This window comes from Mustela nivalis, assembly GCF_964662115.1.
Source record: "Mustela nivalis genome assembly, chromosome: X".
NCBI lineage: Eukaryota > Metazoa > Chordata > Mammalia > Carnivora > Mustelidae > Mustela > Mustela nivalis.
The window spans coordinates 55,156,296-55,182,607 of record NC_139040.1 but is presented as its reverse complement, the minus strand read 5'-3'; the positions used below and the strand labels follow the sequence as shown (position 1 = coordinate 55,182,607).

Below are 26,312 nucleotides of genomic sequence, written 5' to 3'. Positions count from 1 at the left end.
ATATAACCTACCAAAACCAAAGCAGGAAGAAATAAAAATTTGACCAGATTACCAGAAATAAAAATCATTTAGTAATCTAAAACACTACCAATATACAAAAGTTTAAGGCCAATATACAAAAGTTTAAGGCCAAGGCTTCACAGGTGAATTCTACTAAACATTTAAAGAAAAGTTAATACCTTTTCTTAGGAAAGTACTCTAAAAAAACAGAAGAGGAAAGAAAACTTCCAAATTCATTCTATGAGAACAGCATCACCCTAACACCAAAACCAGATAAAGATACCAAAAAAAAAGAGAACTTAAGGACAATATCTCTGATGAACACAGACACAAAAATCCTCAATAACATACTAGCAAACCAAACCCAGCAATACATTAAAAAAAAAAACGGGGCGCCTGGGTGGCTCAGTGGGTTAAGCTGCTGCCTTCGGCTCAGGTCATGATCTCAGGGTCCTGGGATCGAGTTCTGCATCAGGCTCTCTTCCTCCTCTCTCTGCCTGCCTCTCTGCCTACTTGTGACCTCTCTCTGTCAAATAAATAAATAAAATCTTTAAAAAAAAATTAAAAATAAATAAAAATTAAAAAAAAATAATAAAAAAGTTCACAATAATCAAGTGGGATTTATTCCTGAGATGTAAGGGTGGTACAATATTCACAAACCAATCAACGTGATACATCATCACATTAATAACAGGAAGAATAAAAAACATATAATCATTTCAAGTGATGATGAAAAAATATTTGACAAACTACAACATCCATTCATGATGAAAACCCTAAACAAACTGGTCCAGAGGGAACATACCTCAACAGAATAAAGGCCTTATTTTTTTAATTTTTTTAAGACTTTTTATTTATTTCACAGAGAGAGAGAGAGATCACAAGTAGGCAGAGAGGCAGGCAGCAAGAAAGGGGTGAGCAGGCTTCCTGCTGAGCAGAGATCGATGTGGGGCTCGATCCCAGGACCCTGGGATCATGACCTGAGCTGAAGGCAGAGGCTTTACCTCACTGAGCTACCCAGGTGCCCCTGGAATAAAGGCCTTATTATGAAAACCCCTCAACTAAGATCATACCCAATGGTAAGAAATTCAGAGGTTTTCCTGTAAGATCCAGAACAAGGATATCCACTCTCACCACTTTTATTCAACATAGTACTGGAAGCCCTAGCCACAGCAGAAAATAAAAAGAAATAAAAGGCACTAAACTTGGTAAGAAAGAAGTGAAACTTTCACCATTTGCAGATGACATAATAGTATACAAATAAAACACTAAAGATTCAACCAAAATACTACTAGAACTGATAAATGAATTGAATAAACTTGCAGGATACAAAATCAATGTTGAGAAGCCTACTGCATTCCTTTACCGTAATAATGAAGCAAAATAATAACAATTATAATAAAACAGCAGAAAGTGAAATTAAGAAAACAATTCCATTTACAACTGTACCAAAAACAATAAAATCTGTAGGAATAAACTTAATAAAGTAAAAGACCTATACTCTGAAAACTATAAAACACTGAGGAGAGGAATTCAATATGACACAAAGAAATGGAGATATTCTATGCTCATGGGATGAAAAAACAAATATTGTTAAAAATTCTGTATTACAAAAAAATTCTGTTATTATCCAAATCAATCTACAGATTTAATGCAATCCCTGTCTAAAGAGCAACAGCATTTTTCAGAGAACTAGAACAAACAATGCTAAAATTTGTATGGAGCCACAAAAAAAAGGCCAAATAGCCAAAGTAATTTTGGAAAAAGAAAAAAGCAGAAGTATCACAATCTCAGACTTCAAGTTATGTTACAATGCTAGAGTATTTAAAAACAGTATGGTACTGGCACAATAATAGATCAAAAGAACAGAATAAAAAGCCCAGAAACAAACCAACAATTACATGACTGATTAATCTTTGACAAAGAAGGAATGAATATCCAATGGTAAAAAGACCATCTCTTCAACAAATGGTGCTGGGAAAACCTGATAGCAACATGCAAAAGAATGAAACTGGACCACTTTTTTCACCATACATGAAAATAAATTCAAAATGTAATAAAGACCTAAATGTGAGTTTTGAAACCATAAAAATCTAGAAGAAAGCACAGAAAGTAATTTCTGATATTGGCCACAGCAATATTTTTCTAGATATGTTTCTTGAGGCATGGGAAACAAAAGCAAAAATAAACTAATGGGACTAGAGCAAAATAAAAAGCTTCTGCACAGTGAAGGAAAGGATCAATGAGACTAAAAGACAACCTGCAGAATGAGAGAAGATATTTGGAAATGACATATCCAATAAACAGTATCCAAAATAAACAAAGAACTTATAAAACTCAACACCCCCCAAAAAAATAATCCAATTAAAAATGGGTAGAAGACATGAAGAGACATTTCTCCAAAGAAGACATACAGATGGCTAACAGACAGAAGAAATGATGCTCATCATCAGTCATCATCAGGGAAATACAAATCAAAACTACGATATACCACTTTACACCTCTGAGAATGTCTAAAATCAAAAACACAAAACACAAGTGTTGGTGAGGATGTGCAGAAAAAGGAACACTCTTGCACTGTTTATGGAAATGCAACTCGTGCAGCCCTTATGGATATCAGTATGGAGACTGCTCAAAACATTAAAAATAGAATTACAAACCAAGAAAGACCCTACTGGGTATTTACCCAAAACTACAAAAACACTAATTCAAACGGACAAATGCACCCCTATGTTTATATGTGCATTATTTGCAATAGCCAAATTATGGAAGTAGCCCAAGTGTCTGTTGGCTGATGAACGGATAAACAAGATGTGGTATAGATATACAATGGAATATTATTTGGCCATAAAAAAGAAAGAAATCTTGCCATTTGCGACAACATGGATGGAAATAGTAAAATGCTAGGCAAAATAAGTCAGTCAGAGAAAGACAAATACCACATGATTTCACTCATATGTGGAATTTAAGAAACAAAATAAATGAGCAAGTGAAAAGAAAAAAGAGAGAGAAAGACAAACCAATGAAGAGAGTCTTAACTACAGAGAAAAAACTGATGGATACCAGTGATCAGACTGTGGATTTGATGGGCACAAGCTAAGAGAGTAGTGTACAAAAACAAGATAATTAGAAATGAGAGACCCTACATGATTGGCCATCATTAGGGTATAATTACAAAGTCATCAGAAAGTGATAACAACTTTCTTTCTGGGGAAAAAAAATGCTCATTAAGTGAGGCTAAAGATAAGGAGAAAACACCATTAACTTGTGGTATGTGGCTACGGACAGAAAACACACGATTCTCAATAGGAAACAGACTCTTAAAAAAGAAAATGAGGAATACATAAAACTGTTCCTCTTTGTTTAAGACATGACTGTCTATGTAAAAATACTAAGGAAATCTATAAAAAAAAATCCCAAGTACTAAAAAGTGAGTTCAGCAAGATGCCACGATACAACTCAATGCATAAAAACCAACTGCCTATCTTGATACCTAAAATGAATATATGAAAGTCAACATTAAAAAGAATGTTACCTATAATTGCCCCAAAGACAAACAACTACTTAGGTATACAATTAACAAAAGATGCACAGGATTGGGATGCTGTAAATCACACAAATCTGTAGAAAGAAATCGAAGTCAATCTACATAAATGGAGAGACATACCCTTGTCAATGAACTGGAAGACTCAAAATAATAAAGGTATCAATTCCCCCCAAGTTGAGTTACAGTATTAATCCAATTTCTATCAAAATTCCAGCAACATTTCTAAACATAGAAAAGCTTATTAAAACATTATATGAAACAGCACAAACTCTAGAAAAGCTAAAACAATCTTGACAAAAAAGAATTAATTCGGAGGAATTATTCTACCTGACTTTAAGTCCTAATATATAGCTTCAGGAATCCAGACAGTGTGGTATTGGTTTGGGAAAGACATACGCATTAATGGAACAGAATATAAAATCCACAAATAGACCCATCCAAGTACAGCCAACTGATTTTTGACAAATATGCAAAATTAATTCAGTGGAGTAAGAACAGCCTTTATAACAAACTGTGCCAAAGCAATAGGATAACCTTAAGTTAAAAAAAATAACACTGACCTAAACCTCACACCATGTACAAAAATTAAAGATCATGGGCTTAAACATAAAACTGTAAATTTTTTTTAAAAAATAAGAGAAAATATTCTGGATCTATACCAAAGAAAAAAGTGTAAAATTTGTACCTCATCAAAATTTAAAACATTTCACCTGCAAAACATTCTGCTTAAAGAGGATGCCAGACAAGCTACATACTTAATGGAAATATTTGCAAACTATTTACCTAACAAAAGACACATATATAAAACATATAAAGAACTCTCAAAAATCCACAGGAAAAAGCCAATCCAATTAAAAAATGAGCAAGATTCTTCTCCTACCCACTTAAGCCCCCATGTTGCATCACCACTTCCTCAATGAAACAAGATGGGATTGGGAGGGAGACAAACCATAAGTGACTCTTAATCCTACAAAACAAACTGAGGGTTGCTGGGGGGAGGAGGGTTGGGAGAAGGGGAGGTGGGGTTATGGACACTGGGGAGGGTATGTGCTTTGGTGAGTGCTGTGAAGTGTGTAAACCTGGCGATTCACAGACCTGTACCCCTGGGGATAAAAATACATGTTTATAAAAAATAATTAATTAATTAATTAATTAATTTTAAAAAAAATAAAAAGATTTAAAAAAATGAGCAAGAGGGGCGCCTGGGTGGCTCAGTTGGTTAAGCAACTGCCTTCAGCTCAGGGCATGATTCTGTAGTCCCGGGATCGAGTCCCACATCGGGCTCCTAGCTCTGCCAAGAGTCTGCTTCTCCCTCTGAACTTCTCCCTCTCATGCCCACTCTCTCTCTTTCTCAAATAAATAAAATCTTTAAAAAAAAAAAATGAGCAAGAGATAGGAACAGATTTTCAACAAACAGGATGTAAGAATGGCAAACACATGAAAAGATGTTCAAAATCAACCATAAGAAAAATGCAAATTAAAACTGCAGTAAGATATCACTACACGTCTATCAGAATGGTGAAGAAAGTAAAAACACCAGATGCTGATAAGTATGTGGGGAAACTGAATTATGAAATTCTGATGGAAATGTAAAATGGTACAGGTCCTCTGAAAAACAGTTATTCAGTTTCTCTCACCACTGTTGTTCAATACAGTACTGGAAATCTCAGCCATAGCAATCAGACAACACAAAGAAATAAAAAGCATCCAAATCAGCAAGGAGGAAGTCACTATTTGCAGATGGCATAGAGAACACACTAAAACTGCACTAAAAAATTGCTAGAAATGATACACAAATTCAGTAAAGTCGCAGGATACAAAATCAATATATAGAAGTCTGTTGCGGGACGCCTGGGTGGCTCAGTTGGTTAAGCAGCTGCCTTCGGCTCAGGTCATGATCCCAGCGTCCTGGGATCGAGTCCCACATCGGGCTCCTTGCTCCATAGGGAGCCTGCTTCTCCCTCTGACTCTGCCTGCCTCTCTGTCTGCCTGTGCTCGCTCTCGCTCGCTGTCTCGCTGTCTCTCTGACAGATGGATAAATAAAATCTTTTTTTAAAAAAAAAAGAAAGGATGAATACCCAACTTTAAAAAAAAAAAAAAGAAGTCTGTTGCATTTCTGTACAACAATGACATGGCAGAAAGAGTTATCAGGAATCAATCCCATTTACAAAAGCACGAAAAAACGATAAAATACCTAGGAATAAACCTAACCAAAGAGGCCAAAGACGCGTACTCTGAAAACTGTAAAACACTGATGAAAGAAATTGAAGATGACACAAAGAAATGAAAAAACATTCCATGTTCATGGACTGGGAGAACAAATATTGTTAAAATGTCTATATTACCTAAAGCAATCTATGCAGTACATGCAATTCTTATCAAAATAACAACAGCATTTTTTCACAGAACTAGAAAAACCAACCCTAAAATTTGCATGTATTCACAAAAGACCCCAAAGAGCAAAAAGCAATCTTGAAAAAGAAAAGCAACACTAGAGGCATCACAATTACAGTCCTCAAGTTATATTATAAAGCTGTAGTGAGCAATATAGTATAATACTGGCACAAAAACAGACACACAGTTTAACAGGACAGAACAGAAAGCCAAGAAATGGACCCACAACTATATGGTGAATTAATCCTCGACAAAGCAGGAAAGAACAGCCAATGGAAAAAAGTCTCTTCAACAAATGGCGCTGGGAAAACTGGACAGCAACATGCAGAAGAATGAAACTGGACCACTTTCTTACACCATACATAAAAAGAAACTCAAAATGGGCTGAAGACCTAAATGTGAAACCTAAACTATAAAAATCCTAGAAGAGACCACAGGCAGTAACTTCTCTGACATCTGCCATAACAACTTTTTTCTAGATAAGTTCTCCGAGCCAAGGCAACAAAAGGAAAAATAAACTATCAGAACTATATCAAAATGAAGTTTCTACACAGTGAAAGAAGCAATCAACAAAACTTAAAAGGCAACTTACAGAACGGGAAAAGATATTTACAAATTATATATATATATATATATATGATAAAGGGTTAGTAATCTAAGTACATAAAGAAATTATAAAACTCAACACCCCCTCAAAAAATAACCCAATTAAAAAATGGGTAGAAGACATGAATAGACATTTTTCCAAAGAATACATCCACATGGCCAAAAGACACATCAGAAGATGGTCATTACCACTTACCATCAAGGAAATGCAAATCAAAACTACAATAAGTTATCACCTCACATTTGTCAGAATGACTAAAATCAACAACACAAGAAACAACAGGTGTTAGTGAAGATATAGAGAAAAAGGAACCCTGTTGCTGTGTTGACAGAATTGCAAACTGGTGCTGCCATGGTGGAAAACAGTATGGCAGTGCCCCTAAAGGTTAAAAACAGAACTACCCTAGGATCCTGCAATCACACTACAGGTTGTTTACCCAAAGAATACAAAAACAATAATTTAAAGGGCCATGTACCCCTATGTTTAGAGCAGCATTATTTACAACAGTTGATATATGGAAGCAGCCCAAGTGGCCATCAACTGATGAATGACTAAAGAAGATGTAATACACACACACACACACACACACACACACACGTGGAATATTATTCAGCTATAAAAAAGAATGAAATCAGGGCGCCTGGGTGGCTCAGTGGGTTAAGCCGCTGCCTTCGGCTCAGGTCATGATCTCGGGGTCCTGGGATCGAGCCCTGCATCGGGCTCTCTGCTCAGCAGGGAGCCTGCTTCCCTTCCTCTCTCTCTGCCTTCCTCTCTGCCTACTTGTGATTTCTGTCTGTCAAATAAATAAATAAGATCTTTAAAAAAGAAAAAAAAAAAAAGAATGAAATCTTGCAATCTACAATAACATGGATGGAGCTAAAGGTTAAAATGCTAACTAAGCAGATTAAGTCAGTGAGAGAAAGACAAATACCATATGATTTCATTCTTATGTGGAATTCAAGAAACAAATGAGCTAAGTGAAAAAATAGAGGCAAGCCAAGAAACAGAATCTTAACTATAAAGAGCAAACTGATTATTACCACAGTACAGGTGGGTGGGGAAATGGGTAAAATAGGTCATAGGGATTAAGGAGTGCGCTTGTGATGAGCACCTACTGAATTATGTAGAGAATTGCTGAATCACTATATGATACCTGAAACTATTTCACTACCTGAAACTAATATAAAAGTGTATGTTAACTGGAAAATAAAAACTTTTTTAAAAAATGAATTTTCTCACTTAGACACACTTAAAATATTACTTCCCAATATTCTCTCCTGATTTTTGAAAATATATCCCCAAAGGTTGTGAGCAATTATTTTTATTTCAAAATTATAATTTTCCATTTTGCTACACTAAATATTATCTAAGAAGAGTTAGAAGAACACTGGAGTAGAATTAAATAATCCTGGGTTTTGATCTTGGGCTCCACTACTATCTAGGCTACATGTGGTCTTGACATTTTTCAAGCCATGTGACTTTCAACAAATTAATCTCTATAATGAAGATTCTATAAAAACTGCAACTAGTACTATCCGCTCTATCCTAGCACAGGATGGTTGTGAAGAATCAAGTCATTAATGTAGCATGTTATTATCACCATTATCATCTAAGCAGAGAAAATCTAAAGTTATATTTTAAAAAAGGCAAACTGTCTTATCAATTGACTTTTGGCAACCAACATCATTTATTGGCTTCTTCTGAACAGATGTGAATAAGAAGGCATTAACTCAGTGTATCCTAAATAAATACTTTTCATACCTGGCGTAACAAAACACTTCCACGTGTTGAATGGTTTTGTCCTTCCTGCTAAGAGCAATGGCTTCTTCATTTTCAAGAATCTGCTCTTGCCATGCTGGGCTTTCGTTCACAATGTCACTGTTTTCCTAAATAAAACACAGATGAGAAATTTTAATTAAATTGCACAATATGAACTTCTACTTTTTTGTGAAAATGTATACCTTTCTCAATTAATGCTTTGCCTTTGATGCCATCAAAATTCTGAAGTGACTCCACCATAGTGTGCCATCTTCAAAGGAAAGAGAAGAAATTTGTGTAAAATCCTACCCTATCAAATGCTTTCTGGTTTACACCTTTCTAGCAGGATATCTAACAGTTTGGTGCAGTCACTGGATGTGCCTATTTTGACATTATTTAAGAACTAGGACAACTAACCCTCTTTCTGCTGAAAATCAAGTGTGTCTGGTATACATATTAATTGTTATTAATAAAGATTTTGCATTTTGTTATCCAAATGCAGGCTCAAAATTACTTCCTTCTACTTTTAGGTCTTTGAAGGTTAGTCACTAGCCATGTCAAATTTTGATTATATGTAAAAGTATATTTGAAGGATTCAGCCCACTATAAGTGAGGACTGTATAATAATCAACCTCTGAATATTCTATTCTCAGAAAGACAATAAAAACAATAATGTATGATAATGTATGTAAACTTATAAGGGTGGAAAGTGGCCCTTCAAATATTTTAACAATTCCAAATTACATTTTATGGAGATAAATTATATATACAGCAGTATTTGAATACAGGGGATTTCTGGAAATGTCAAGATATGCCTTTTCCAAATGTCAAGGATCAATTTTTAATCTGTTTAAAATTTTAAAGTATTCGGTACACATTTCTCAGAGAAAAAATTTTTTGAATATATGTTTTCAAAAAACTAGTAGTGAAACAAAAAAACTAGTAGTGAAACAAAAAGTAGTGAAATATAACTACAATATTGTTTTAAGTAAATTCACTTCAACAAATTTCTAAACTTAAAGATTTCATAAAGCAATAATTATTTTAAAAGGCTTTTTTTCTAGGGTACCTGGGTGGCTTAGTCAGTTAAGCATCTGACTCTTGGTTTTAGCTCAGGTCTTTATCTCAGGGTCCTGGGATGAAGTTCCAGTTAAGGCTCTGTGCTCAGCAGGGAGTCTTCTTCCCCACTCTTTCTCCCTCTGCCCCTCCCCCAGCTAATGCACTCTCTCTCTCTCTTAAATAAATCTTTAAAAAGGGTTTTTTCTCCTGAATTTAACATTTTAAACTGTAGCAAAATAGGGTAGACATCTCTTCTTACTAAGTGTAATTATTAGATTATGTTAAACATACTAACATAGGTAGAAAAGGAGGTGAAATACAGAACTCTGAATGTGTAGACATGGGGTTACCAACCTGAAGAAAAGACTGTGGATCAGCAGACAAAGAGTGAAGGGGAAAGGATATGGTGAAAGAGGATGCTGGAGTAGAAGAACTTAAAAAAATATTTTTCAAAAATATTCAATATTTTTAAATATTTTAATATTAATATTTTTAATAGATCTAATATATTATCAAAATTTATTTTATAAAATTCCCTTTACTCATCAGAAGTTTTCCATTCAGACAACCAAGGTATAACTGTTGTCTTTGTTGTGAGCATCTAGACTAAATTTTCTCATGGAAGTGCTAAATACACGACGATAACCCTTACACATACTTCCTAAGAATAGGTTCAAAATAGGGTTTCTGATGAACACAAATACATGAATATTTAAGGCACATACATAAAATAGTTAAATGTCTACTAGTAACATTTACTTTCTTACAGTTTGTCTTACATGCAGTATTATTTTCCAAATATTGCTTGTTTTTCCATACCCTCACTTCACGCAACAGTTTTATTCAAACTGAATCTTCACTGCATCTTCAACATCAATGTCTTTGTCATGACTAGAAGAGCCTTTTAAGTCACCTTCCATCAATTAATTAGTACAATTACAATGCTTATTGTGGTGCTTGGCACATGGTAAGTGTTTAACAGTCTTAGCTATATTATTTTCAGCTAACCGAATACAATTTTCTAGAATATATCATACTCCTTTCCCAACTGTCTAAACTCTTGAGATACAGAGATTTTTGATTCAATGTATGATGCTCTCAATAGAAGTTCATTTCAATCCACATGTACCATTCACATAAAATGGGGACATTTTTTTTAATCTGTCATAAAAATCAGTAAACTCCACGACATAACCTACTCCCCCTATTACTATGCTGTACAGGTCCTCTAAAAAACTTCCTTACAATGATATCCAATAGTTGTAGTAGGGAGATCCAAAAACTTACCAAATTCATATTAAATTTTTCCTTGCTTTTTGTTTTTACTGATTCTGTCAGGTCACTTCTATAAATACACAAACTACCAATGACTCAGACCATTTCAAAGTAATGTATTTTCCCCTGAATAGTTGGGGTTTTTTCTCAAAATATACTACTGAAAGAGCAATAGTAATATGTGAGATTTTAGAAGGACTGAAATTTTTTTTCTGAAAGGCTATTTTGGAGAAAAAAAATATTGCCTTATATTTGGGAATGTAATGAGAAAATGGTATCAAGTATATATGATGTACTCTTCAGCCAACATATCTAAGTATATTTAAAAAGTAGTATCTATATTTTGAAAGCATTGGAAGAACATTAACTAAAAAGATGACTACATAATTTTTCTTAAATAAATAAATAAATATGAGGCATCAATCCTATATTACAGAAGCTTAGGGGTTTTTTTTGTTTTGTTTTTAATATTTTATTTATTTATTTGAGAGAGAGAGACAGTGAGAGAGAGCATGAGCGAGGAGAAGGTCAGAGGGAGAAGCAGACTCCCCATGGAGCTGGGAGCCTGATGCAGGACTCAATCCCGGGACTCCAGGATCATGACCTGAGCTGAAGGCAGTCGTCCAACCAACTGAGCCACCCAGGCACCCCAGAAGCTTAGGGTTTTATTTAATGTAGGGTTATTATGTGATACCAAATACAACCTAGTAGATTAAAAATCAACTAAAAAGGTTACCTGGTATTCCTTTAGCCAGGACAGTATTCCTGAAAAGCTAAAACTGGCCCAGTTTCCTCCATAGTAGCTTCTTCTGTAACAATAAAAAAATAAGAGTAAAGAAAAGGTATAAAAATTAAGCCACTGATCTCCATCAGCAAACCACCCCGTACCCTTCAAATCATTTCAGTATTGCCACCTCCGAGTTCAAAACATAATTGGGATGCTGGAAATACTAGGCTGAAATAAAAGTTGGCCTCTCCAAACCCAAAGTTAACTTTCCATTGTATAAGGAAAAAAATCTCTTTGGTCTCCTTAGAGGTTTTGCCACTGATCAAATGCCACTGATCATGTGATTGTGAACAGCTTGATATGGGCATTGAGCACAGAATATAAACAAAATTTGACTCCTAGGTTAAAACAAAATGGCTAGGGAGAAAACCCTGGTAGATCTCAAGGAAAGCCAATGGAAAAAACTACTAAGTTTTCTGTAAAAAACTAAATATCCACTGTCCCCACCACCACCAAACCCATAACCCATGCCAACATACACACACACACACGCACACACACACACATACATACATACAAATGGCTACTCTAGAGGTAGTGGCCCTGTGTTATTCTTAGCCTTCAGGGCCAAAAATAAAAGTAGCTTCTGGGACACAGTTATTCACTTTTGTAGTAAGTAAAACAAGAACAATATCCCCGCTAATAACTGGGTGAACTATTATTCTTCATTCTATAATCCTGTGAAGAATATCCTTCGGTTTTAGAGGACCCAGAGGTCTCCTAACTAGGATCAGGTAAACCTTGTAGACATTGGAGTTCTTATTAACTTCCTTAAGTAAGAGACTTGGGGCAACCAGAATTCTCTAATTCAGTACCACATATCTGTACTGGGGCTTCCCAGTTCTTATAAAAGTCTTCACATTTATTCTTTGTATTATGAGCCCCAAAGTACACTCAGTTCTACCTACAACATCTGGTTCTGGGGTAGGAAAGATTCTTGGTTTTGTTTTGTTTTTGTTTTCATTTTGCCTTCTCTGTATTTTTCTCTAATGAAATAAAAATCTATAAAAGCTCTTTTTAAAATGAGATGAAAACTAAAACCTTTAATATCCAAAATCACTCATCCATAGTACTACTGGAGATCCCCTCAATCTTCTGATATATTTCTCCTCAAACAAATGTTGACAGGCCTGCAGAACAGTCAGACTTAAGGTTTAAGTATTTTTACCAATAATCACTGTTATTGCTCTAATAGAGAAAATGGTTAAGCTGAGTATCTGTGAAAATAGGTCTATTAATACAGATTACTGCTTTAGTTATAATTTGACAGTTCTCTTGAAGATAATGCAAATTCATTCACCATTCAAAATCTCTAATGGCTTTAAAATTTAGGTATATTTTCACTTATATTAACAATTCTAGATGGCCATCCTTGCTGACATGTTGGGATCAGGAGACATGGAAGCTCTGATCCCCTGGGTCAGAGAAAGCAGTGGAAGGAGAAGGTGGGCAACAGCTAGTATACAGAAGAGGGAGGAGTGAAGACAGAGGAGTGTTATAACTAGTGGTATTTCCTATAGAAATTTATACCCTCTTCTCCCTTGCCTGAGAATAATATACACTTCTGCCATCCCTTCCCACACTCTAAATATAACACTCAACAAACTAGAAAACATCCAGTGATGTTAAAAAAAATAAAATTACTGTCTTTATATTTTTTGTTAAGATATTTAGATTTCTTTTTTTTTTTAATTTTATTTATTCATTTGACAGAGAGAAATCACAAGTAGATGGAGAGGCAGGCAGAGAGAGAGAGAGAGGGAAGCAGGCTCCCTGCTGAGCAGAGAGCCCGATGCGGGACTCGATCCCAGGACCCTGAGATCATGACCTGAGCCGAAGGCAGCAGCTTAACCCACTGAGCCACCCAGGCGCCCAGATATTTAGATTTCTTTTAAGCCACCTTATAGTCATAAATAAGAAGCTCTGACCGTTGGGTAAAAGTTTTAAGATCGAAGTCAATTTATTGGATACATCAATTTATAAGTAATAAATATACATTAGAAATCTGACACTAGGATAGACAAAGGTTTCTTAGATAACACACAGCAATAAAACTACTAGTAAAGGGGAATTCATGAAAATGAAAAAGTTCTACACTAAATAAATCATAAAAATGAATGGGTTAGCCACAAACTAGAAGAAAATATAAAACATATCTGACAAAAAGAGTGGTATCCAGGATATTTAAAGATCTTTTTCAACTTAATAATATGACAAATATTCAAATTTTAAAATGGGCAAAGGGCTTGAACAGATGTTTCATAAAGGAAGATAGATGTGATTAATGAGCACATTAACAAGGTGCTCAACATCATTAGTCATTAGATAAGTACACATTAGTCTATGGCCATACCACCCTGAACATGCCCAGTCTCTGTGATCTGGGAAGCTAAGCAGGGTTGGGTCAGGTTAGTACTTTGACGGGAGAGAAGTACACATTAAAAAAAAAAAAAAACATTAAAAATGAAAGTAATGAAATACTACTACACATCCACCAGAACAGTTAAAATTAGAAGGCTGACAATACCAGGTGTTGGTGTGGATGGCCAGAATGCTCATACTTTTTGGTGGTGGGAGTATAAAATGGTAAAAATACTTTGGAAAACTGGCAGTTTCAGAAAAAAACTAAACATGTATCTACCCTATGATCCATTCCTAGGTATTTACAAACCAGGAAAGTATATGTTCACAAAATACTTATACAAGCTTTTTCATAGTAGCTTTTTATTTTGTTTTTAAAGATTTTATTTATCTGAGAGACAGAGATCACAAGTAGGCAGAGAGGCAGGCGGGGGGGGGGGGGGGGGCGAAGCAGACTCCCTGCTGAGCAGAGTGTCCGAGGCAGGTCTCCATCCCAGGACCCTGAGATCACAACCTTAGCCAAAGGCAAAGGCTTTAAACCCACTGAGCCACCCAGCCGCCCTAGCTTTTTTAATAGCTCTGAACTGATCAGAATTCAGATATCCATCAATAGGTGAATGGATAAATAAGCTGAGGTATATCTATAAGATTGATACTATTCGCCAACAAAAAATGAATACTGGTAACAACAGAGATGAATCTCACAGCTAAGTGAAAGAAGCTTTTACCCCAAAAGAGTACATTCTGAATGATTCCATCTATATGACATTCTAGAACAAGTTAATTATAATAAAAAATAACTCAAGAATGACTGGGTGTGAGGAAGTGCAGGATTTGACTTGGTTGGATGAGGCATGAGAGAACTTTCTAGAGCAAAGACCATATTATTTTATTTCAATAAGATTCTTAGTTACATAAGTGTATGCATTTCCCAAAACTTACTAAATGGCACACTTAAGATCTGTGTATTTCACTGCATCTAATTTTACCTAAAAGAAAAAGACCCATAAATATTGAACTTAATAATGTCAATGCTGAAGTGTTCCAGACTAAAGTACTATATACAACTTACTTTGAACTATACAAAAGACAGAATAATAAATGGAAAGAAATATGAATACATGGGCAGTGATATATTAAAGCAAATACAGTGAAATGTTAATAGTAGAATCTAGGTAGTCATAAATATTCATAGTATAATTTTTTCAACTTTTCTGTCCAAAAATTATAATAAATTGTCAGGAAAAAAAAGTAACCTGAGTTTTCAAACATGGACCAAGATGTGCCAATTTCCACAGTATTTTCTGTTATTATCAAAAGCCTAAAAATAGTCTAAAAGAAAACCATCTTGCTGTTTCTTTCCATTATTAAATGACCTAAGTTCAGTTCATGGTCAAAATCTTTTTTTCCCCTATATTTGGTCATGTTTTCTGAGAGCTAACTGGTTCTAGTATTTTTCCATGCAGCTCACATTTTCAACTTTTCCTGTTGATATGCTCTTAACCTTAGCAGCTGGTGACCTGATCCAATGTACATAAAAGGTGAAACATGGTTTTCATTACTGTGGTACTTCTGACAAAAGAGGGTAACAAAATTATTAATAAACTCACTATAAAAACAACACAGATTTTTATTAAGGTCATTTTGGTATTTGTAAAGTTCTAAGTATGGTTTGTAATACCCCTTTAAAGAGAAAACAAAAGACTTTAGGTATCAAAATCAATATGGTAAAAAGAAAATGAAAAAAATCAATGTAACATTACAATATGCTCCCTAGGAAAACTATTCCAATGAAATAGTAAAAATTAAAGTTCACCAAATATTTTCTTAAATTTTATCTTTAAAAATACAGCTTCAGAACTATGACAAATTCAAGTTATAAAATATAATTTCTACTCTCTTGAGAAGTGTTTCTGCAGGGAATAACAAAGCTAGGTTATGGTTATTATTTTTAAAAACTCATAGGTACAATTTATTTTAAGGACAAAATGAGAACTTCCTGACATTAAAAAAAAAAAAAAGAAAAAAGGGGAATGGAAGATTTTCTGCCAATTTTGTGTCACAACTGCCTCTGTACATCAAATAAAGGAAAAAAGTAGTTGCTGTTTTTTAAGATTTATTTATTTATTTATTTGACAGAGAGAGAGAGAGAGATCACAAGTAGGCACAGAGGCAGGCAGAGAGAGAGAGGAGGAAGCAGGCTCCCCGCCAAGCAGAGAGCCCAACACAGGACTCGATCCCAGGACCCTGAAATCATGACCAGAGGCGAAGGCAGAGGCCCACCCCACTGAGCCACCCAGGCGCCCAAGGAAAAAGTAGTTTATGATGAAGGATGATGTGTATCTCTAATGCCAGGGAATGCTATTTTATATGGTAAAAAGAGTTCCTTAAAACTAGAGTTTCTTTGTGGAACTAGAAAAAGACTGTTCATTGTATTTAAACAGCAAATATAAAACTAATGTCTAGGGTGGCTAGGTGGCTCAGCCGGTTATGTGGCCAGCTCTTGATTTTGGCTCAGATCATGATCTACTAGGGATCAAGTTCCAAATCTGGCTCTGTGCTTGGTGGGGAAGTATGCTTGTCCCGCCCCTTTTACCCCTCCCCACCATTTATACATGTGTGCTCTCTCACAAATAAATAAATCTTAAAAAAAATGAAACTAATGTATAAAGTCCTCTAAAGTTTCATGACAGTTAAGGTACCCAAAATTTTCAGCTAAAACAGTAAAAATCACAAATGGACATTTTTATTTTCAAAGATAAAAAAAGCCCAATAATCACAACACTGATGTATAGCTGTCCACTGTGTGAAATGTTGACGTTAAAACTGTAGAAAACATGGTTTTAATCTTTCTAAAGTTTTACAAAGCTTACTTACCATACTGCCTAAGTTTTTCCAGATGCAGAAAGGAAATGGTTACACAGTTATCTCTATTAACAGCAACCAATAAAACAGAAAAAGATAGCACTAAAATAATAACAAGAAGATGCGGGGGAGGAGTCAAGATGGCAGAGAAGTAGCAGGCTGAGACTACTTCAGCTAGCCAGAGATCAGCTAGATAACTTATCTAAAGATGGCAAACACGTGAAAATCCATCGGCAGATCGAAGAGAAGACGAACAGCAATTCTGGAAACAGAAACACAACCACTTTCTGAAAGGTAGGACCGGCGGAGAAGTGAATCCAAAGAGACGGGAAGATAGACCCCAGGGGGAGGGGCCGGCTCCCGGCAAGCGGCGGAGCAACCGCACAAAATCAGGACTTTTAAAAGTCTGTTCCGCTGAGGGACATCGCTCCAGAGGCTACCCGGGGCAAAGCCCACATGGGGTCAACGTGGCCTCAGGTCCCGCAGGGTCACAGAAGGATCGGGGGTGTCTGAGTGTTGCAGAGCTTGCGGGTATTGGAACGGGAAAGCCGGCTACAGAGACAGAGCCGACAGTAAGCTCGCAGCTCAGGGTTACCTTGAACCGGTCACAGGCTCGGTGAGCTCGGAGCGCAGCCAGAGGTCAGGCAGACGGGAGTAACTGGGCGCCGTTCTATGAGCACGCACTGAGGAGTGCGGCCCTGGGCTCTCGGCTCCTCCAGGCCGGAGACCAGGAGGCCGCCATTTGTATTCCCATCCTCCGGAACTCTACGAAAAGCGCTCAGGTAACAAAAGCTCCTGAAAGCAAACCCGAGCGGATTACGCACCCCGGCCCTGGGTAAGGGCGGTGTAATTCCACCTGGGGCGGACACTTGAGAATCACTACAACAGGCCCCTCCCCCAGAAGATCAACAAGAAATCCAAGCGAGACCAAGTTCACCTACCAAGGAGTGCGGTTTCAATAACAAGGAGAGCAGCAGAATTCCAGAGGAGGAGAAAGCCAAGCACGGAACTCATGGTTTTTTCCCTGTGATTTTTTTTAGTCTTGCAGTTAATTTAATTTTTTTCTTTTTCAGTTTCTGTTTTTTTTTTCTCGCCTTTGGGTAAAAATTTTTTTTTAAACTGTTACCTTTTTCTTTTTTAACGATTTTTTACTAGTTTATCTAATATATATATTTTTTCTTTTTTATATTTTTCTTAGGTGTTTTCTTTTTTAAAAATTTTTTTTTTCTTTTCTTTTTTCTTTCTTTCTAACTTTTTGAACCTTTTTTTATCCCCTTTATCCCCCCTCACAATTTTGGATCTCTTCTAATTTGGTTAAAGCATATTTTCCTGGGGTTGTTGCCACCCTTTTAGTATTTTACTTGCCCCTTCATATACTCTTATCTGGACAAAATGACAAGACGGAAAAATTCAACACAAAAAAAAGAACAAGAGGCAGTACCGAAGGCTAGGGACCTAATCAATACAGACATTGGTAATATGTCAGATCTAGAGTTCAGAATGACAATTCTCAAGGTTCTAGCCGGGCTCGAAAAAGGCATGGAAGATATGAGAGAAACCCTCTCGAGAGATATAAAAGCACTTTCTGGAGAAATAAAAGAACTAAAATCTAACCAAGTTGAAATCAAAAAAGCTATTAATGAGGTGCAATCAAAAATGGAGGCTCTCACTGCTAGGATAAATGAGGCAGAAGAAAGAATTAGTGATATAGAAGACCAAATGACAGAGAATAAAGAAGCTGAGCAAAAGAGGGACAAACAGCTACTGGACCAAGAGGGGAGAATTCGAGAGATAAGTGACACCATAAGACGAAACAACATTAGAATAATTGGGATTCCAGAAGAAGAAGAAAGAGAGAGGGGAGCAGAAGGTATACTGGAGAGAATTATCGGGGAGAATTTCCCCAATATGGCAAAGGGAACGAACATCAAAATTCAGGAGGTTCAGAGAACGCCCCTCAAAATCAATAAGAATAGGCCCACACTCCGTCACCTAATAGTAAAATTTACAAGTCTCAGTGACAAAGAGAAAATCCTGAAAGCAACCCGGGAAAAGAAGTCTGTAACAAACAATGGTAAAAATATTAGATTGGCAGCTGACTTATCCACAGAGACCTGGCAGGCCAGAAAGAGCTGGCATGATATTTTCAGAGCACTAAACGAGAAAAACATGCAGCCAAGAATACTATATCCAGCTAGGCTATCATTGAAAATAGAAGGAGAGATTAAAAGCTTCCAGGACAAACAACAACTGAAAGAATTTGCAAACACCAAACCAGCTCTACAGGAAATCTTGAAAGGGGTCCTCTAAGCAAAGAGAGAGCCTACAAGTGGTAGATCAGAGAGGAACAGAGACCATATACAGTAACAGTCACCTTACAGGCAATACAATAGCCCTAAATTCATATCTCTCAATAGTTACCCTGAATGTTAATGGGCTATATGCCCCTGTCAAAAGACACAGGCTATCAGAATGGATAAAAAAACAAAACCCATCTATATGTTTCCTGCAAAATATCATTTTAAGCCCGAAGACACCTCCAGATTTAAAGTGAGGGGGTGGAAAAGAATTTACCATGGTAATGGACATCAAAAGAAAGCAGGAGTGGCAATCCTTATATCAGATCAATTAGATTTTAATCCAAAAACTATAATAAGAGATGAGGAAGGACACTATATCATACTCAAAGGGTCTGTCCAACAAGAAGATTTAACAATTTTAAATATCTATGCCCCCAACGTGGGAGCAGCCAACTATACAAACCAATTAAGAACAAAATCAAAGAAACACATCAACAATAATACAATAATAGTAGGGGACTTTAACACTCCCCTCACTGAAATGGACAGATCATCCAAGCAAAAGATCATCAAGGAAATAAAGGCCTTAAACGACACACTGGACCAGATGGACATCACAGATATATTCAGAACATTTCATCCCAAAGCAACAGAATACACATTCTTCTCTAGTGCACATGGAACATTCTCCAGAATAGATCACATCCTCGGTCCTAAATCAGTACTCAACCGGTATCAAAAGATTGGGATCATTCCCTGCATATTTTCAGACCACAATGCTCGAAAGCTAGAACTTAACCACAAAAGGAAGTTTGAAAAGAACACAAATACATGGAGACTAAACAGCATCCTTCTAAAGAATGAATGGGTCAACCAGGAAAGTAAAGAAGAATTGAAAAAAATCATGGAAACAAATGATAATGAAAATACAACGGTTCCAAATCTGTGGGACACAACAAAGGCAGTCCTGAGAGGAAAATATATAGCGGTACAAGCCTTTCTCAAGAAACAAGAAAGGTCTCAGGTACACAACCTAACCCTACACCTAAAGGAGCTGGAGAAAGAACAAGAAAGAAACCCTAAGCCCAGCAGGAGAAGAGAAATCATAAAGATCACAGCAGAAATCAATGAAATAGAAACCAAAAAAACAAAAGAGCAAATCAACGAAAGTAGGAGCTGGTTCTTTGAAAGAATTAATAAAATTGATAAACCCCTGGCCCGACTTATCAAAAAGAAAAGAGAAAGGACCCAAATAAATAAAATCATGAATGAAAGAGGAGAGATCACAACTAACACCAAAGAAATACAAACTATTATAAGAACATACTATGAGCAACTCTACGCCAACAAATTTGACAATCTGGAAGAAATGGATGCATTCCTAGAAACATATAAACTACCACAACTGAACCAGGAAGAAATAGAAAGCCTGAACAGACCCATTACCAGTAAGGAGATTAAAACAGTCATTAAAAATCTCCAAACAAACAAAAGCCCAGGGCCAGACTGCTTGCCGGGGGAATTCTACCAAACATTTAAAGAAGAACTAATTCCTATTCTCCTGAACATGTTCCAAAAAATAGAAATGGAAGGAAAACTTCCAAACTCATTTTATGAGGCCAGCATCACCTTGATCCCAAAACCAGACAAGGATCCCACCAAAAAAGAGAGCTATAGACCGATATCCTTGATGAACACAGATGCGAAAATACTCAACAAAATACTAGCCAATAGGATTCAACAGTACATTAAAAAGATTATTCACCACGACCAAGTGGGATTTATTCCAGGGCTGCAAGGTTGGTTCAACATCCGCAAATCAGTCAATGTGATACAACACATCAATAAGAAAGAACAAGAACCATATGATACTCTCAATAGATGCTGAAAAAGCATTTGACAAAGTACAGCATCCCTTCCTGATCAAAACTCTTCAAAGTGTAGGGATAGAGGGCACATACCTCAATATCATCAAAGCCATCTATGAAAAACCCACCGCAAATATCATTCTCAATGGAGAAAAACTGAAAGCTTTTCCGCTAAGGTCAGGAACACGGCAGGGATGTCCATTATCAACACTGCTATTCAACATAGTACTAGAGGTCCTAGCCTCAGCAATCAGACAACAAAAGGAAATTAAAGGCATCCAAATCGGCAAAGAAGAAGTCAAATTATCACTCTTCGCAGATGATATGATACTATATGTGGAAAACCCAAAAGACTCCACTCCAAAACTGCTAGAACTTATACAGGAATTCAGTAAAGTGTCAGGATATAAAATCAATGCACAGAAATCAGTTGCATTTCTCTACACCAACAGCAAGACAGAAGAAAGAGAAATTAAGGAGTCAATCCCATTTACAATTGCACCCAAAACCATAAGATACCTAGGAATAAACCTAACCAAAGAGACACAGAATCTATACTCAGAAAACTATAAAGTACTCATGAAAGAAATTGAGGAAGACACAAAGAAATGGAAAAATGTTCCATGCTCCTGGATTGGAAGAATAAATATTGTGAAAATGTCTATGCTACCTAAAGCAATCTACACATTTAATGCAATTCCTATCAAAGTACCATCCATCTTTTTCAAAGAAATGGAACAAATAATGCTAAAATTTATATGGAACCAGAGAAGACCTCGAATAGCCAAAGGGATATTGAAAAGGAAAGCCAACGTTGGTGGCATCACAATTCCGGACTTCAAGCTCTATTACAAAGCTGTCATCATCAAGACAGCATGATACTGGCACAAAAACAGACACATAGATCAATGGAACAGAATAGAGAGCCCAGAAACAGACCCTCAACTCTATAGTCAACTAATCTTCGACAAAGCAGGAAAGAATGTCCAATGGAAAAAAGACAGCCTCTTCAATAAATGGTGCTGGGAAAATTGGACAGCCACATGTAGAAAAATGAAATTGGACCATTTCCTTACACCACATACAAAAATAGACTCAAAATGGATCAAGGACCTCAATGTGCAAAAGGAATCCATCAAAATCCTTGAGGAGAACACAGGCAGCAACCTCTTCGACCTCAGCCGCAGCAACATCTTCCTAGGAACAACGCGAAAGGCAAGGGAAGCAAGGGCAAAATGAACTATTGGGATTTCATCAAGATCAAAAGCTTTTGCACAGCAAAGGAAACAGTTAACAAAATCAAAAGACAAGTGACAGAATTGGAGAAGATATTTGCAAACGACATATCAGATAAAGGACTAGTGTCCAGAATTTATAAAGAACTTAGCAAACTCAACACCCAAAGAACAAATAATCCAATCAAGAAATGGGCAGAGGACATGAACAGACATTTCTGCAAAGAAGACATCCAGATGTCAAACAGACACATGAAAAAGTGCTCCATATCACTCGGCATCAGGGAAATACAAATCAAAACCACAATGCGATATCACCTCACACCAGTCAGAATGGCTAAAATTAACAAGTCAGGAAATGACAGATGCTGGCTAGGATGCGGAGAAAGGGGAACCCTCCTACACTGTTGGTGGGAATGCAAGCTGGTGCAGCCACTCTGGAAAACAGCATGGAGGTTCCTCAAAATGTTGAAAATAGAACTGCCCTATGACCCAGCAATTGCACTACTGGGTATTTACCCTAAAGATACAAACGTAGTGATCCAAAGGGGCACCTGCACCCGAATGTTTATAGCAGCAATGTCCACAATAGCCAATCTATGGAAAGAACCTAGATGTCCATCAACAGATGAATGGATCAAGAAGATGTGGTATATATACACAATGGAATACTATGCAGCCATCAAAAGAAATAAAATCTTGCCATTTGCGACAACATGGATGGAACTAGAGCGTATCATGCTTAGCGAAATAAGTCAAGCAGAGAAAGACAACTATCATATGATCTCCCTGATATGAGGAAGTGGTGATGCAACATGGGGGCTTAAGTGGGTACAAGAAGAATCAATGAAACAAGATGGGATTGGGAGGGAGACAAACCATAAGTGACTCTTAATCTCACAAAACAAACTGAGGGTTGCTGGGGGGAGGGGGTTTGGGAGAAGGGGGGTGGGATTATGGACATTGGGGAGGGTATGTGCTTTGGTGAGTGCTGTGAAGTGTGTAAACCTGGTGACTCACAGACCTGTACCCCTGGGGATAAAAATATATGTTTATAAAAAATTAAAAATTAAAAATTAAAAAAAAATAAAATAAAAAGACAGAAAGGAAAAAAAATAATAACAAGAGATTCCTCATCCTTTACATAGTATTTAATATTAAAGCAACATCATTTTGTTTTATGTCTACTAACAAAAAGAAATACATTGTGGGTATACATAAAGAAAGGTGAGCTATATGAGAAGGCTGAGTAGTAAACCTATTAATTAGAGCCTATTTATTAAATCCTAACAATCTTCTTTTCCATTGTGTGTCATAATTACAATTCAGTGTTGAACATTCAGCAACACCCATAGCTACATGATGCTAAACTGCATCCTTACAGGGAAATGGCTTCTGTAAGCAGGGACAAGAAGATTAACAAAAGACAGAGCTACAAATATTGAGGCACACAGATCTAGGAATTGTTTTAATTATTAAAGAACATAGGAGTTAAAAAGGGAAGCACCACAGATCAACCTCTAGGCCTTCCCTATTCTATATTCACTGCTCCTAATCCCATTTCCTTATATAGTAGTAATTCCACCCCTTCCAATGACAGCATTTTTAATTTTTTGTTTTTGAGAACTGTTTTCACAATTATTTTCTCATGGATTTTTCCAGCAATCTTGTAAAGCAGGTATGGCATTATTTTACAGATGAAGACACTGAGACGGTCTATGTAGAAATTAAGTCACTAGTTGAGGGCCACACAACTGCAACTGGTAGAAGCACAGTTAAAACTCAGTTCTGCTAAACCCTAACCCTATTCATTGGAACATAATCCCAAATTCTAAACTGGCTCGGATTATTTAGTCCATAGGATATTATAGTGTACCTGTGGTTCAATGAAGCCAAACACTTCAAATACTTGTGGTAAATATAGCGTAATGTATAAACTTGTCAAAAACCATCAAACCATATACCTGAAACTAATTTAGTGTTTCAACTAGACTCAAATAAAGAAAAAAAAATGGCACCTGGCCCGATTACTAAATTCACCTTTTCCAAAATGTATCCCATTAATAACATGGACTATTAATAGGTGTTCCAAGGGGGGGGGAGGTACAATGACAAAATAAATTTGGAAAATTCTAGGTTTTTAACTTAAACCACCAAAAAAATGGTTTATGACAGAGCTTCTCAGCACCATTATGAGCTGTATGAGAAGACTGAGTATTAAACCTATTAATTAGAGCCTTTTTATTAAATTTTTGGTGTTTATGTCTGTTCTCACCAACAGGAAAAAAAATCAGCCAAGCAATGGACATTTCTTCTAAAAAAAGCATTTGAAGGGAGTTTTCAACAAAACATATTTTGAGAAATGCTACCTTAACACATTAATGACAAGGATAAAAATAGGATAATACATATTATAGTGCTTGCCATTTTCCATTCATTACCACTTAATGTTCACAAGAATCCCAAGAGATTGGTACTAAAAACATACCCATTTTACAATTAGGAAAAAACCAAAAACAAACAAGAAGTTGGGGATCTTGTTTAAGTCACTCAGATAGGAAATGGCCTGGATTTAAGCCCAGGCCATATCAGGCCCCAAAGTCTAAGGTCTTTCCATTATAAAGATGGTCTTTTATAATCTATAATATTATAATATTTAAAATTATAAACATAAGCATATAACAAAAGCCAAAATCTAACATACTATGAATAAAGGCAATGGAATCTGTTTACAGACATTAGACAGAATGAAATCTAATTTTTATTTTGCTTCTCCAATTCATCTGGATAATGAAAATGGGAAAATAATTTCATGACTACATCTACTCTAATCTCAGAGCAGGAGAGACTATTCATTTCCAGGACCTAAAATACAACCAATTTTTTTTTTTGCATTTCTCAACTTTAATGTGTGCAAATACTTTTCTGTATATGATAAAAGTGGGAAAATAACAGTGTGGCATGTCTACTACTATTCACTTGCCAGCTATTAAAGAATACAAATATACCATATGAATTAAGGGAATTATTCTATTTCAATTTGATTGGAATACTATAAAGAATCATTACATGTTTCTACTTTCCTAGTTGACAAATAACTGAACAGACTAGGGAATATATTGGATTTACTCCCCACACAAATTCTCCTTTACTAAACCTCCACATACCTGATACACAAGCCAGCCAAGTTCCTTTCACCATCCACCCATTCCAAGATCAAGGCAGGTGGGCCTCCTTGGTAGAGTATGAAAATGTAATTCTAACATTAGAGAGGATGATCAGGCCCTTATATGGTTTTAAAATCATCCCATGAGGCTACATTAAGTTGCTCCGGCAGTCAGATCAATCTTCCAGAATGAAATACTCCCAGGCTGAGTAATTAGGGCTGGAGAGAGACCTTCCTATGTTGACAGTTATTAGCCACTGACATAAGGCCACCCACTCAAGTACATTTTTACACAACCAAACCAGGTAGATGAGTAAGTATTATACACAGATTGCCCTGAATTCTTGTTTTTCTCTGTGATCTCATCTATCCTTACTGACTCAATTATCGCTTCTCTGCTGATGACTTACAAATTGCTATCTCCAATCTGAGCACTTCTGGTAAGCTCCAGACTCACAGCTATTTTGGGTCCGAAAGTACAAATGAGTTATCAGCTTACTGGACAACTCCATTTTAACCCCAATTAATTTTAATCTCTCCATGATGAAAAGACAAATTTATTACCTTTTACCCACCCCCATGCATCCTACTGGGCTTTTGCAGTAACTCTTCAAGGTAAGTCATATACTAGCCACATTTTAGACTTGAGGAAAACAACTTCAATCACATAACTAATCACTGATAGAGACACAATTTAAATCAGGTCTCTTGGCCATCGAGTCCAGTATTTGTGTCCAATTTGTGTCCAAACAGATAAGCTGTTTTCCAGCCCTACAGTTTATCTCAGAGGAAGGGCACAGGCTTTGCTATCAAAAGGACCTGGGTTTAAATCCTGGTTCTTCCCCTCATAGACATGTGACATTAGAAAAGTTATTTCAATTCTCTTAATTTGTTTCCTCATCTGCAAAAGGGGAAAAATTATATTTCTCCTAGAGAAGTATATTTTAGAGAAATTTTAGAGAAATGTAGTAAAAATTTAAAAACTTAATATTCATAAACTACCTAACACAGTACCCAGCAAATATTCCATAAATGGGAGCTATTATTATTATATCACACCATCTCTAATAGCAAACAACATGTTGAAAGC

At 36.2% G+C, this 26,312-nt stretch overlaps 1 protein-coding gene and 1 long non-coding RNA gene across 8 annotated transcripts in view; one reads left to right on the top strand and one right to left on the bottom strand.

The window, feature by feature from the left end:
- The window catches only part of LOC309855577, a 226,849-nt gene that overhangs the window by 67,704 nt on the left and 132,833 nt on the right, over positions 1-26,312 (top strand). The gene's annotated exons all lie outside the window — the stretch shown is intronic.
- The window catches only part of CHM (CHM Rab escort protein), a 239,583-nt gene that overhangs the window by 169,053 nt on the left and 44,218 nt on the right, over positions 1-26,312 (bottom strand). For 4 of the 7 annotated variants that reach the window (XR_014306871.1, XR_014306872.1, XM_082715970.1 and 1 more), the window contains 2 exons: positions 11,377-11,449; positions 8,310-8,434 (listed from right to left, as the gene is read on the bottom strand). Coding sequence is in view for 5 of the 7 variants with exons in the window: in XM_082715970.1 (XP_082572096.1) it covers positions 8,310-8,434; positions 11,377-11,449 (198 nt within the window). In the remaining 2 variants the exon portion in view is untranslated. Of the gene's footprint in view, positions 1-5,407; positions 5,594-8,309; positions 8,435-11,376; positions 11,450-25,223; positions 25,291-26,312 lie in introns of those variants that run through there. The other 3 variants (XM_082715969.1, XM_082715972.1, XM_082715973.1) reach the window with 2 other exon arrangements.